Genomic DNA, 15,482 nt, shown 5'->3' with positions numbered 1-15,482 from the left:
GCATCTGGTTCAGGTCCTACAGGGAATGCAGATGAGGTCCTGCCCTCAACAGAGGATACTGCTACAGCGCGGCTCCAGAAATCATTTCCAATCAATACTCACCATTTCCCTGAAACCTTAAAAAAACAAAAATCATGCACATTTACCCTGTTCACTTACACTCTGCTTCAAGGCTCTGGTGAATCGCAATGGAGAAACTCTGTAACATTTAGGTGGAGCGTCTAAACCTATTTAACTAATTATTATTTACACCTGCAGATTATTTACACTTTACCATGGTTTTATTCAGACATTTAATTATTCAGACACACCACCATAGTGGTCATGGATCTACTAGAATGAAAATTAGGCTAGGAAGAATCAAAGACCAGCTTTTACTTCTTCATTTATCTAATTTTTATTCAAAAGATTTTATGTAATTAATTTGCATAAAAGAAAATTAGCATTTATTCTATCATTGTTAATTCTCACTGAGCATTGCTATTTATTCAGGCAATAAATCAAGTAAAACTGTTTAATCATAAAGAGAAAATTCAAGTTCACATTAATTTCATTATTCTCTAAAATAAAACATCAAACCTTGGTCAATGCAACTGAAAGTGAAATTCTGCATGAAAAGATCAGAGAAACCATAGTTAAAACATGCATTTCATTCTAAAGATTTGTACACTAAAACCTGCCTACCCAGCACTAAACCCCAAAGCTATACTCACTAACCCAAGTCTCCTCGGACGCAGTCTCTCACCCAGGCTTGGTATCCCGCAACAAAATCTCCAACCTACAGGGGTTATCAGCGAGCAGTCTGGCATAGTTTCAGGCTCCCAGCATCTCTGCAAACAGCTGCAGTGCAAAAAGCATCTCTCTCTGCATTCAGATCCAATGACATTAAACCCCAATTTTGCTCTGATATATATACTGAATTTTCTGGCACACTACCCTCAAATGTTTCAACACTTTCCGTTTTCCATTCTCTGATTGGTCATGACATTGCAATTATTAGCTTCCAGGATGTTCGTTAATCCACAATGTATTTGTTAATTTTCAGGATGTCCATAAATAACTTGCTGATTAAAAGCTGACAGATACAAATTCAACTGTTCATGCACTTCTCAAACTTCCAGGATGTACGTGAATAACTTTGTTTGCAAACTGATAAATAAACATTCAACAGTTCCTGTTCGACATTAGGCCTTTTTGTTTAAATGTTCATTTTCAGTGATTCAGCTGTTTCCATGTGGTCATTTTTGAAAGGCTCTATGCTTTTGTCCTTGGCAGACATTCAGCTGTTCTCGTGGTTATCACTTTGGCCTGCAGCCACTTCACCAACGTTCATATCAAGTGACCTCGAATCATAGTTAGCTGAAGCTTCAAAATGTTTTTCAGTGAAGACAGCATAAACGAGCTTTCTCTCAGCAAAATGATGTAAGCCTTTCTACTGCGCAGAACCGGGAAAATCGAAGCCATGTTGGAATTGGCAACCCACCAAAACTACGATAAACAGAAAAAGAAAATGTGAATACATAAAATATATGTGTTTTCTGTCCCCCCAACCACCAATGCTAATATTTAACCTTTAAAACTGTTACCTAGCAGAAAAGCATCACACTGCAAGCCATTAAAAATAAAGCAGAAAAGCAACATGCAAATACACAATGCACATTATGACACAGACACCACTTAAATGCACAAAATAGATTAAACATGCGTTTTACATCACCAATTAATATGTTATTCAAACATGTTAGTGCAAAGCATTTCCCACATGTAATGTGTTTTGGTTAATACACAGCAATCAAAATAATATATTACTTTATTATGGAGGTGATTGATTTGAATGAGGTACACCCAAAATCTTCTGTATCTCGCTTCATCAATACAACTGATCCTACTATCTTAGATAATGAGGATGATGGGGAGGCAGATGACTCTGAAGATGGGGAGGGAAGCCAAGGCTAGGTGGAAGTCAGAAGACTTAGCCAGGCCAATTTAAGCCAATTTGGGGCTGAGAATGGGGAGCCCCATTCAGGCCTTCAAGTGGGTTTAACCAGAGGTATAGGAGGGACAGATCTCACTCAGGTGAATCTCTCCACTCCAGTGGCTCTAGAGGTTCTCAGAGGGAATGACTTCCTCTCACAGGAGAGAACATGAGGCTAGGATGAGGGAAGTCCAACTCAGAATAGAGAAGGAAGAACTTGCCCTAGCCCAAGCAAAACTTGCTTTGGCAAGGGAGCAAAAGTTACGTGGATTAGATTCCACTGGTGGAAGCAATATCCCTAAGGATAAAGACAGATACTATGACAATAGACACCTGAGAAAGATTGTGCCCCCCTACGAAGTTGGGGATGACATCCACAAATGGATAACTGCTTTAGAGAGGGCCTGCAAAGTACATCAGGTACCCCAAAGTCAGTGGGCAGCAATCTTATGGCTCTCCTTTGCAGAAAAAGGAAGAGACAAGCTCCTCACAGTTAGTGATGATGATGCTAACAATTACACTGTCCTGAAGAGTGCTCTAATTGATGGGTTTGGCTTAACCACTGAACAGTACAGGTTGATGTTCAGAGATACCCAGAAGAGACAGACTCAGGACTGGACTGATTTTGTTGATTGTGCCACTAAGGTACTGGAAGGCTGGTTGCTGGGAAGTAAAGTTAAGGACTATACAGGATTGTATAATTTGATCATGAGAGAACAAATTCTTAACAATTGTCAGAACCAGTTGTTGCACCAACACCCGATTGACTCAGATCTGACCTCTCCCCAAGAATTGGGAAAGAAGGCAGACAAATGGGTCAGAACCAGGGTTAAGCAGAAACCCCAGAACCAATGTGGTGATCAGAAAAAGGCAGACCAAAAAGGTGGGGATCAGAAACAAAAAGACCAGACGTCTTCATCAGGCCCCCAAAATTCTAATGAAGGGGGGTCCCAAACTTCTAAGAAGAAGAAAAAAGAAGGTCCAAAGAAACCTTGGTGTAATTATTGTAAATCTGCCTCTCACTGGTTTAGTGAGTGCACCAAGAATGGGACAGCCCCTACCAATGTAGCCCCTAAGGCACCTGCAACCCCTAGTACAGTTAACAGTGGTAGTTCCCAACCCAAGGCTATAGTGGGTTACCCATGGGTACTGAGGTGGATTCTGGATTAGTCAGGATCCCCACTCAGGCTGTTCTTGTCTGTAATGTGGACATGGCTATGCCCTCAACTGTGAGTCCCAGTATTTTGGGCAAGTACAGGCAAACACCTTTGATAAATGACAAAGTGGCTCAGGCCTATAGTGACACATGTGCCAGTGTCACTATGGTGACACCTAACTTTGTGGACCCTGGACAGATTGTACTGGGTGATAATTACCTGGTGACCAATGCTAACAATGTCAGTACTACACATAGTGTGGCAGTTGTTAACTTCTCCTGGGGAGGGGTAACTGGCCTCAAAAGAGTTGTGGTAAATGCAGACCTCCCAGTTGAATGTCTGTTGGGCAATGATCTGGAATCCTCAGTGTGGTCAGAAGTGGAGTATAGGACTCATGCAGAGATGTTAGGCATATCAGCACATGTCCTTGCCAAAAAGTGCCAAACTGAACAGGCCTTGGATCCTGAAACTATGGACCAAGTGCCATCCAAAAGAAGGAGCAGTAGGGTAAAGGCAGTGCCTTCCCCCCGCCTACAAGTGAGAATCAGCCTTCTCAGGAAGCTGATTCTGAGACTCCTGAAGGAACTGTTCTAGAAGAACTTGAACCTGACCAGGTTGAGTTTCTTGGGACAGGGGCACCTTCAAGGGCAGACTTAAGGCAGGCACAGTTAGACTGCCCCTCTCTTGAACCCCTCAGACAGCAAGCTGCTTCTGAGGCTGCTGGGAATGCTACAGGTACCCATAGAGTTTATTGGGATGAAGGACTCCTTTATTCTGAGGGTAGAGACCCCAAGCCTGGTGCTTCCAGGAGGTAATAATCTGATCCTCTGGTACTGTAAAAGAATATAAAAACTTGCTAGCATTCGCACCAAGAATTTTCAATCTATTAAGGACACGGAGGCGAGGATTATCCCTCCAGATTGTAATACAATTGTAGTTGTAATTGTCATAATACTAACTCACCCATATTTACAATGCAGTTGTTTACAGATGTTACATGTTTCCTTTCGCTTTATTCTAGGTTCAGAACAGAAAGGGGATTGATTCTGTTTTCTTAGGATCAGAAGTATTTTGACAGAGTTTCCAGTTCCTGGCTGACAAGTTGTTCTCATGTTGGAGAACCGGCGTAAGTGGTCTTGTTTGATGATTATGGTACGCACTTTGGATTAGAGACTATCGGAGCAAAGAAAGAGGCTCTTGGAAAGGAGATGGTGACTCTAATAAGGTCTGCTAGGACTTGATTGGTTGTGAAGCATAATGGGAAATATAGTTTGTTTACAATGTTAAAAACGTTTTAATTGGCTGCTGTGTGTTTTGCAATAAAGAAAGAGAAGCAATAATCCTCGCCTCCGTGTCCTTAATAAAACTGAAAATTCTTGCCGCAAATGCTAACAAATTTCTTATTCTCATCCTATCCTCCCACCCTCTTAGTTTTCTGCAGATTATTCCCAACATCCTGTACTTTTCTGTTTGCATTGGATAATTTCGGCACTCTGTGTCATGTGCCATTCTGTGTCCTCTAACCTACTGTCTCTCATATTCCGTTTTTAGGTCGAGGACCGTAGGCTGCGCTTGCGCAGTCTCGGCTCCGAGATTTAATGTTTCTTAGTACGGGGGCTTGAACCCGCCCCTCTTCTCCATTGGCTGGCTTCCTAAACGGAGGCCAGCCATTAGAGGAGAGGGGCATCACTCTGTTCTAGCCCCGTCTTTTTCTGATTCGGGGGCGTCTTTTTTCGCTTCTTTCTTGTTTTCTTTCTCTCCTCTTCCCATTGGCTGGAATTTTACCTTCCAGCCAATGGGAAGAGGAGAGAAAGAAAACCACGCCCGAATCGGAAAATGTCGGCGCTTTGCTGAAGCCATTTCTGCCCGACCGCCGCCGCGAGTAGTATGATTGCTCTCATGCACCCTCGTTGTTTGTCTCCTGCCCTCTCATTATTTGTGCTTGCTCTCCTGCTCCCCCCTCGTTGGTTGTGCTTGTTTCTCTAGCGCCCGTAAAATATGGCCATATCCCATATCCCTAATCATGCTGCAACTATTTAATTGTAAAAGGTCTTAGAGGAATTTTCATCCCGGACCTGCTCGCAGTGATGGACGCCATTTTTTGATCGGCAGCGGCGCCCGGCTCTAACGGCGCTTATCGATGCAGCTGATACAGTGGGACCGGGCCCTACGCGGCAGCGAATCCCTACCTGCTGGTTCACCCGCAACGAAGAGAAGACGGAGCACTCCGCAACCTCCCTCGGAACTTGGGAAGCCTGCAAGACATGGCCGCCTGCCCGGGAGATAAAGGATCAGTGCACCGGGCTTCGGCGTGGAGTAGACTGGGCAGCAGCCTTGCAGGGGGCACCGTGCGAACAGAAAAGGACCAGGTGAGTCGCCCTGGCCCATGTTTGGGGGATAGTGAGAGATCGGACTGCCCTAGAAGACTAGCTGACGGTTGCCTGACTTCAAGAGGGCGCCCGTGAACTGAGTTAGGGGCCCCGTGTTGCGTGCAATAGAGAAGGCCTGAGACCGGCATCTGCAGCTCACATGCCGTGCGGGCGATGCATGTCATAGGGCAAGGTTGTCATCTTCAGCATCCTGTGGGGGTGATGGGTGGGGGCTGTATGTCATAGGGTGGGTGACCTCTTCAGTATCCTTCTCGGTGTTTGTGTGTGGTGGGGGCTGTATGTCATCGCGTGGAGTGACCATCTTCAGTATCCTTCGGGGGTCGGAGACTTCATGGTATGGGGTGTTATAATTCTAGACTGCAACTGGTATCTTTAGTGCCATTTGCACTAATGGGGAGGGGCTTAAATGAGTCACTATATAAATGCAGAGAGTGAACCTGTAGGTATGTGGGTTTTGGTGGTCTTAGTAAAATATCTTTGACATGGGTAGACTTATCTGAATGTGATAAGTGACTAGGGTGGTACCTGTTAAAAACTTGCTGGGCCCCTAAGGTGATTCATCATGGTAGGAGCAAACCCTTAGGATATTTGCATTCTTCAGGTTGTCTGTCTAAAGTACTATTGATAAGGGTAGACGTAACTGAAGTTCCTGTTCGGTTATATGACTGATATTCCCCGGTGCCGCATGGCTGTGCTTTGCAGGTGAAGTGTGACTGAGAGGAGGATAAAAGCATGTGGTGGCGTGCATTCTTGAAGTGATGTGTGTAAATAGTCGCTAGGATCGGCAGAGCTGACTTCCCTGAGTGGTATGTGTCACACGTCCTCGGGTGATACCTGGTATTCCTGGGCTGACCAAACCTCCTCAGAGTCGGTCTGTTCGACTTTTGGGTAATTTGTGGTTTGACAGACGCAGGCTTATTCTGTTTGAGGTCAGGTTATTACTTGCTGACCTCTGCCTTTATTTAATTGCATCCGCTGAGGTAGAGAGGTGACAGCTCCCTGTGTTAACCCTGTGGGTTTCGGGTGGCTGTCAATAGAGAGAGTGTGCATAGTGACTGCACATAGAGGTTGTGATGACCACGCATCGAGTGGGTTTGTGGGGCATTTGTTTGTAGTCTAACTGAGCTCCAGTAAACATGTGTTGCGTATCTGGTAGGGCTCAGGTTCTCTTTTAAATTTACTGCCTTGCATTTTTTATGTTTCACACTTTGCTGTGCTATAATAGACTTGTCATGAATCTCAAGTTGTGACGTCATGTAGATAATCTGAACCTTTTTTCTTTGCATTATGGAGTTGTAGTTCTTTGAAAAGCTTTTCTGCAAGTACTAGAGTGCGAAGAAGGAAACGTCTGTAAAAACTCCTCACACGAACAGCTGTTTTGTAAGCCAACATCGCTTTATATGCTGACATTTTCAAGTTCAAACTTCTAATAAGATGCGCAAAGCAAGTCATGGAATGCAAAATGGTGCTCCAAATAGATGCCAGGAGTTAGTTATGGTGTCAGGCGCAATCGTGTGTGTGGTTAATAAGCCAGTATCTACAATTTGTAGTACTGTTGACACTTGTTACCATGGTTCACATGCCTTTCAACCTTTTCTTTTTTGGACACTTTTCTACAATTTTCCACACTCTGCAGTGACCAGAGCCTGGAATAAGATAGATAATAAGGAACTACACCAACTGCTCACATCAACCATGCCGTTGATGTATAGAGACTTAGATGAGGCCACCAATACTTATTCCAATTGGCTAGCCGAGGCAGGTAAGGAACTAGCACCTATAAAACATCTTCATCAAACAAGACAAAACCCCTCTGCCCCATGGTACTCTCCCGAACTCAGAGATCAGAAGTTAGTTTGTGAACATCTAGAAGAAAATGGAGGAAGGGCTACAGCGACAAGGATAAGCAGGACCACAAAACAAGTCTTGTAGTATACAAACAGCTGCTTCTCAAAGCAAAACAAGAATATTTTGCTGACAGAATTATTCAGGCTAGAAATTCCTCTAAAGAGATTTTTAAAATAGCAAAGCAACTATCTACTCCACGCAAGCCACCCCCTACAGCCAATCAAGAGCTGTGTAATAAAATTGCCAACTACTTCTTTGAGAAAGTGAACAACATTTTTGTCACCTTCACTAAATCGTGTAACGAAATTACATATGGCTTGGCACCAGCTCCTTCAGAAATTAACAAAAATAACCCGCTTTTAATCAGTTTTACCCCACTAACACAACTAGACACCTACAACCTACTACGGAAGGTAAAATCGGGTTTTCCAATGGATCCATGCCCCACATCCGTAGTTATTTCAGCTGCAGAGCCTGTCTCTAAAATACTGACCCCGATCTTCAGTACTATGTATTCTGTGGGGTACTTCCCTAAAGATCGGAAGCAGGCCTCAATTCTACCACTGCTTTAAAAAAAAAATCTGGATGTCACCGATCCCAACAATTTTAGACCTATTTCCAAGATCCCTTTTCCTGCAAAAGTCATAGAAAGGAACATTAATGCTCAATTGAACACCTTTCTACATGATACTCAGGCCCTGGACCCAACCCAGTTTGGGTTTAGAGGAGGTCACAGTACTGAAGCTGCACTCATAAAATCCACAAAAGAGATTAGAATGATTTTAGACCAAGGAGGCAATGCGGCACTGATAATGCTGGATCTCTCTGCGGCATTCGACACGGTCCATCATGCGGTGTTGATGGACCGGCCACAGGAGATAGGAGTGAGGGGCTCGGTATGGAAACTCCTTAAATCGTTTTTAACGGATAGAGTACAAACCGTAGCTCTTGAAGAATTCAAAGCAGAACCATTTTCTCTGCCTTGCGGTGTTCCTCAGGGTTCATCTCTGAGCCCGACCCATTTTAATATTTACGTCTCTACGCTGGCCCCCCCTTATAGAATCATTTGGATTCACATTAACATCCTATGCCGACGATACTCAGATAGTCGTGAACCTTCTTCCGGGCGGTTCTCAGACTGCCCCCCGGAGGCTACAGAACTGTATGAGTGCCGTGGGGGGTTGGATGGCCCAAAACTGCTTGAAGTTGAATTCCAACAAGACAGAGGTGGTATTGTTTGGAAATAATCCTAACCTCTGGACACCAGACTGCTGGCCAATAGACCTAGGCCAGCTTCCCACGCCAGTAAAAAAAGTGAAAAACCTGGGTTTTTGGATCGATGAGAAACTGAACTGTAGGGACCAGATCAATAAAGTGGTCTCGACTACCACCTATATTCTTAAATCCTGAAAAAAAATATTGCCATCTCTCCCTAAAGCAGCACAAAAAACTATTGTTACTGCCTTAATCATGCCTAGGCTAGATTACTGCAACAGCTTTTACCTAAAGATACATGAAGGATCTTTGAATAAATTACAAGTTCTGCAGAACGCAGCGGCCAGATTACTCACCCGCATACCTAGAGCCGAATCCATCTCTGCCCAAGTTAAAACCCTACACTGGCTTCCGGTAAGGAAACGCACCCAATTTAAAGCCTTGTGCTTGGTTTTCAAAGCCCTCCATGGAATAGGGCCAGAATTCCTTAAACAACTCATCCAATGGTACACCACTACCAGAACGTTACGTTCCTCTGATGCCAAGATGGTAACAATAGCTAGGGTGAAGAAGGCTAATGGGGAGGCAGAAGCTTCACAGTTAATGCAGCTAAGGCCTGGAATGCACTTCCCCTCTCCTTGAGAAGCATGACTAACCTTCTCGCTTTCAGAAAGATACTAAAAACTTGGCTTTTTACAAACTGATCCAAAAAAAAAACACTACTCCTCTTTCATTTGATTCCTCTTCAGAACTTCTCTTAGCGCCAGGACACCTTTTTGGTAACAGACGCGCTCTACAAATAGCCTTAACATTAACATTACCATTAACATAGATGTCCAGTAGCGTAAATTGAAACTGTTTTCAAATATGACTTTTCAGTAAAGTTAAAGTGTAAAATGACTCCAATTCTAGGCCGATTGTAAAAGTTCTACCGCCTTAGTACTGAAGTTACTGCCAAACAGCAAATGCTAACTCAGAATTCTCAAATGAAAAGAATGGCTTCTGTCTTTAGGGGTTATGTACACATCAGTCCTTCTTCACGGGGGACAGTGGTTAAGGCAAGAAGGGAAGCCTGTTGAATGCTTCGTACCATGGGACGGGGAACGTAACTATTGTATGCACGATACATCCTACGCAGATCCACCTTGAAATTTCCGCAAGATTATAAAAGCCAGCAAGCAGCTGGGACCTTTTTAGTCTGAAACCTAACTTTAATACTAACTACCTCTCTTGACGTGAATATTGTCTGATGGTTACTGCTTCATATAATGTTGGCATTTTTCATTTGCTTTGGTCATTCTTTTGTATCCGGTATGGATTTATTTTACGGCGGAGCAGTTGTTCTTTGGCAAGCCTTAGTGCTCAATTTCACTCTCCATATGTAGGTCTCGCCTACAGACAGCTTTTAGGCGTCGTGTTTAGACTTTGTGGACAATAGCACTAATTACAGCGGCTTTGGTTCAGCCAGTTAATTGGCTTTCTTGTCAGTGTCATCTTATTTCATGGTTTTCCTTTCCGTCCTTGTGCTTGCTCCTCCAGTTGACGCATAGGGTCTATGCCATCATTTTGATTGGATGGCTTCTATTTTTTCACAGGTCCACACCAGGAAATGGAGGTCATGTGTGGCTCTGTGTGTGTGTGTGGCTCTGTCTGTGTCTGTGTGAGGGTGGCTCTGTGTGGGTGGCTCTGTGTGGGTGGCTTTGTGTGCGTGGCGCTGTGGAGGTGCAAATGCAATAGGTCTCGCATTTGCGAGAGATTAAGCTATTGGCATTGTAAATGACAATGCCATTTATTTATATGTTCTTAAAATATTGGCATTGTAAATGACAAATCCCTTTATTTATATGTTCTACAAACAAAAACATAAACAAAAACAAGCATTTACAATGCAATGGTCTCGGCAATATTATAGGTAGAGCTATTGGAATTGCTCATTATTTTTTTATCTTTTTTGTATCCCTAAATAAATGGCATTGTCATTTGTATTGGCATTAGCTTTGTTTTTTGCATATGTGATACCTATTGCATTAGCAGAGAGAGAGTGAGGCAGTGAGATAGAGAGAGCAAGTGAGGTATTGAAATAGAGAGCGAGTGAGGTATTGAAATAGAGAGAGAGTGAGGTATTGAAATAGAGAGTGAGGTAGATAGAGAGTGAGGTAGTGAGATAGAGAGAGCGAGTGAGGTATTGAAATAGAGAGCGAGTGAGGTATTGAAATAGAGAGAGAGTGAGGTATTGAAATAGAGAGTGAGGTAGATAGAAAGTGAGGTAGCGAGATAGAGAGTGAGGTAGTAAAGAGTGAGGTAGTGAGGGAGAGAGAGTGTGAGGTAGTGTATGAGAGAGTGAAAGTGAGTTAGTGTATTTGAGAGAGAGAGAGAGAGAGAGTGCGGTAGTGAGATAGAGAGAGAGTGCGGTAGTGAGATAGAGAGAGAGTTAAGTAGTGAGTTAGAGAGAGAGTGAAGTTGTGGGGTAGTGAGAGAGTGATGTAGTGAACTTTAGAGAGAGTGTGTTATGATATAGTGAGAGAGATAGTGAGAGAAATGGAGTGAGGTAGTATATAGAGAGTGTGAGGTAGTGAGATAGAGAGTGAAGCAGTGAGTTAGAGAGAGAGAGTGAAGTTGTGAGGTAGTGAGAGAGTGTTGTAGTGAATTTTTGAGAGAGCGTGTCGTTATATAGTGAGGCAGTGAGAGTGAGATAGTGAGATAGTAATAGATAGAGTGAGGTAGTGATGTAGAGAGAGTGAGGTAGTGAGATAGAGAGAGTGAAGTTGTGAAGTAGTGTGTTAGAGAGATAGTTACTGTGGTAGTGATATTGTGATGCTGTGAGAAAGAGAGAGTTGAGTAGTGAGGTAGAGATTGAGGTAGAGAGAGAGTGAATGAGAGATAGTGTAGTAGTGTGTGAGGTAGTGAGAGAGATAATGAGTTAGTGAAAGAGAGTGAGGTAGTGAGAGAGAGAGAGAGGTAGTGAGAGAGAGTTCGAAGGGACGGTATAGTGGAGCTGAGGAGAGAGTGAAGGGATGGTGCAGTGAGAGGCTGAGGAGAGTGCATCAGTGAAGGACGGTACCGTAAGAGGCTGAGGAGAGAGTGCAGCAGTGAGTGATGGTGCAGTGGAGGAGTGAGGGCTGCAGCCTGGATGGGGGGCGGGGCTGAGCAGAGAGTGCAGCAATGAAGGGACGATGCCATCAATTTGAATATAACACGATGCAGCTGCGGGACAGTCTCAGCTTGGTGGTGCCTGCTGCAGGATAGGTCACACCACGTGAGTCCGGGCTGAACACGGCTGCCAGAGTTTAATTTGTGCCTTCAGCCTTTCATAACGCTTCCCCCGCTGGTACCCAGAGGAAGAGTTTTAAAAGTTTCACCAGGCCTAGTCAGCGCTTCCCAGCCCTGCAACCTGAGCAGTCAGCGTAATCCTTTCAGCAGTGTCTCAATTGAATTAGGAATTGTTGCCTGTGGTCCATTTGGATCTTCTTAAGGAGCTTTTCAAAGTTATTTAACTGCTCGTTAATAATTCCCTCCTAAGATTTGAGGGTCAGAAAGAACTGAGAGATCCTGACCATGCAGACCCACAAAACTGAAGCCAATTTCCAATATCATGTATTAGGCATACTTATTAAAAGATCTACCTGCAGAGAAATACCAGCTTTCAAAGAAAAAATAACCTTTTTATAGATTACCAAAGTGGATTGTGTCCTGGCCCAGCAGTGAAAAAGCATTGAGTCACACAGAATAATATTAACTACTGTTGACTCAAAGTAAGTTGTGTCGTTACAGCTATTTTTTTTTTTCAGAACAAATTTTATTGGAGTTCAGCAGTTGAAAGAATATAAACAAGACACCGCTTCCGTAGTATCAGGAAGGTAGTGAAAATAAAAGAGCAAAGAAGTCAAAATATTCAATCAATGTTCACCCAGGCCCCCCTCCCCGTATCCCAACCCAACGCCCCCCCCCCACCCTGCACGGTGTTTACATTGTCCAGAACATAACCTGAGGGATCACATCAGCAACCTGTGGCGCAGTTCACACAGGGGCAGAGCCAACAAGGTCTAGACCCACGTCTCTCGTCGCTGGGGGTTCCAGCAGTAGGCCCCGGTAATCTGCCCATTTCTTCCAGATTCGGTAATGTTTTCGAGGGCAGCCCCTAGCCTCAAAGATAGGACGTTCCAGGCCCATGTTGAAGTCCATGCCTCGCTTCCACACTCCCACCAGCGGAGCTCTGGGTGCCTTCCAAGCCTGAGCTATGTCCCTCTTGGCCACCGTGAGACCCAACAGGAGCAGATGCCGTTTATACCCATTGCCCCCTACTTGCTCCATAACATGGAGGAGGCCCAGCTTCGGCGTGCGAGGGAGGTCCCATGCCAAGACTTCCTCCAGACAGTCCCATACACCCGTCCAAAACCTCTGCAGCCGCACGCACTCCCATACCGTATGTAAGAAGGAGCCTATCTCAGTCCCACACCTCAGGCACTCCGGGGAGGCTATCAGCCCAGCCCTCCACAGCCGTTCCCTTGTATAGTATGCTCTGTGTAGGTACTTAAATTGGATGAATCGCAGGTGCACTGCTATCGCTGCTCCTCTAGGGGCCTCCAGAGCCTCCCTCCAGTCCTCCTCCTCTAACTCCCCCAGCTCACCCTCCCAAACCGCCCGCAGTTTATCAAGGGAGGGGGAACAATGGGTAACCAGCGTCTGGTATATAGTCGAAATTTTCTTCGTCTCCAATTCCCCCATAAATACTTTAGCTTCCAAGGGGCTGAATTCCGGCAAGGACGTTAAAGTCGCAATCGCGGGGGTCAGCGCGTGCCTGAGCTGTAGGTATCGGAAGAATTGAGACTGGGGCATGTCATATTCTACTCGCAATGCCTGGAACGACTTGAGGACTGTGCCTTTCAGTACGTGGCCCAGTGTCGAGATGCCAATAGCGTCCCAACCGTCAAAGCCCCGCAGGGAAGCCAAGCCGGGCAGTCTCCCATTGTGCCACAGGGGGGTCTCACCTGTTAGCCTATTCCACCATCCCATGCGGCGGAGAGCGTCGCGCCACACCTTAAAGACCACCTGGGTGACCATCGGGAGTCGTTTCCGGGTGGCAGCCGAGTAGAGGATAGTATGGAGTGTGTCCGGATCCATCAGATACCTTTCCAGGGCATAGGCCGGGTCTCCCCGGTCCCCATACCACCATTCATTGAGGACAAGCAGGTGCGACGCCTGGTAGTAGGACTGGACGTCCGATGTGGCCAGCCCTCCACAGTAGGTCGACTGGAAGCAGGTATGGAGCGCCACTCTTACCGCTCCCCCAGTCCACAGGAATCGACCCAAGGCAGAGTTCACCTGCCGAAACCAATGCGGCGGAACTGAGTACGGGTGGTTCTGCAACTGGTACAACAAGCGGGGTAGTGCCACCATCTTGAAGATGGCCGAGCGGCCATAAACATTGAGGGGCATCCTGGACCACGTCTGCATATCTGAACGGACCCTTTCCCAGACCGGCACTATGTTTCGGGACCATGACACACCCGGTACATCCGTCAAGAAGACTCCTAAATATCTAAGGCCTCCCATCCATTGCTTCTTGTAAGGCCGAGGCCCAAGGACCCAAGGTCCCCCGGTCACCCAGGACCCACAATTTCGACTTCCGTACATTGATCCTGAGACCGGACACCTCACCAAAAATGCGCATTATATCCAGGACCCTCGGTCCCGATTTATTGAGGTCTGTGAGGAAAAGGAGCACATCGTCCGCATAAAGTGCAATCCTATCAGATGGACCTCCCACCCATTCCACTCCGTGCAGCTGAGCGTCCATCCGGACCCAAGCCGCAAGCGGCTCCATAGCCAAGGCGAACAGGTAGGGTGAGAGGGGGCATCCCTGTCGGGTGCCCCGACCAATGGGGAATGAACCAGAGACCGCCCCTGCGACCCTGACCGCCGCCGTCAGGTCCGTATACAGCAAGTGGATATACGACAAAAAGCGCGGGCCCAGATTAAGCCGGAGGAGAAGCGCTCGAAGATACGGCCAGCTCAGGGAGTCAAAGGCGCGGTCGATGTCCGCCAGCAGGAGGGCCGCAGGAATGCCCGCCGCCCGCACCGCCTCTATCACTACATGCGCGCGGCGTATATTATGTCGTGTCGCTCTGTGGGGCATGAAGCCCGCCTGGTCCGCGTGGACTAAGTCCGCAATATGCGGGAGAAGGCGATTCACCAAAGCCTTTGCCAGTATTTTCGCCTCGAAGTTCAACAGCGATATCGGACGATAAGATTCGGGACTATCCTGGGGCCTCCCCGGCTTGCAGAAAACCACAATCTCGGCGTGTCGCCAGTCCGCCGGCATCCTGCCGCGGTCCCTAGCCACTTCCAGGGCCTTTTTATAGCGCAGCCCCAACTGAAGATGGAACTGCTTCATGAACTCACAGGGGAATCCATTGGGCCCCGGGGCCTTGCCCGTATTTAGTCCGCCTAGAGCAGTTCCCAGCTCCTCAGCAGACAGCGGAAGGTCCAGCTGCTCTCTAGCTTCATCTGAGAGCGCCCGGGGCGGGAGGTCCGCAAGGAATCTATCGATCTCCTCTGCTTGGAGGGAGTCCTGGGGGGCATATTGCGCCTCGTAGTATTGGGCAAACGTTTGGGCCAAGACCTCAGGAGCTGATATAGGAGTTCCGGCAGCATCTCAGAGTCCCGGCAAGGGCTGGGCCTGGTAGGTGTCTCGACATAGCCTATAAAGCATCGTACTAGATTTGTCCCCCCATTGATAGATTCGACTCTGTGTAGCTAGCCAGTTCTGTCTGGCTTCATCAAGCAATAGGGAGGTATAAGAGCGCTGGAGGTGCAGCAACACAGTTACCGCGTCGTCGCTCTCCCCTGTCAGGCAGGTCGCCTCCTGGGCACGCACCTGGTCCGCCGCGTCCGCCA

At 46.4% G+C, this 15,482-nt stretch overlaps 1 protein-coding gene across 2 annotated transcripts in view; it reads left to right on the top strand.

Moving 5' to 3' along the window:
* TAF1C (TATA-box binding protein associated factor, RNA polymerase I subunit C) overlaps positions 1-15,482 on the top strand; it is a 228,810-nt gene that overhangs the window by 113,083 nt on the left and 100,245 nt on the right. The window contains exon 1 of one of the 2 annotated variants that reach the window (XM_078674449.1): positions 5,191-5,501. The exons of the other annotated variant lie outside the window; for it this stretch is intronic. Coding sequence (XP_078530575.1) covers positions 5,397-5,501 — 105 coding nt within the window. The 5' untranslated portion in view covers positions 5,191-5,396. Of the gene's footprint in view, positions 1-5,190; positions 5,502-15,482 lie in introns of those variants that run through there. 2 annotated transcript variants of the gene reach the window in all.

This window comes from Lissotriton helveticus, chromosome 2_1 (genome assembly GCF_964261635.1).
Source record: "Lissotriton helveticus chromosome 2_1, aLisHel1.1, whole genome shotgun sequence".
NCBI classification, from domain to species: domain Eukaryota; kingdom Metazoa; phylum Chordata; class Amphibia; order Caudata; family Salamandridae; genus Lissotriton; species Lissotriton helveticus.
This window is presented reverse-complemented; position numbering and strand designations above follow the sequence as displayed.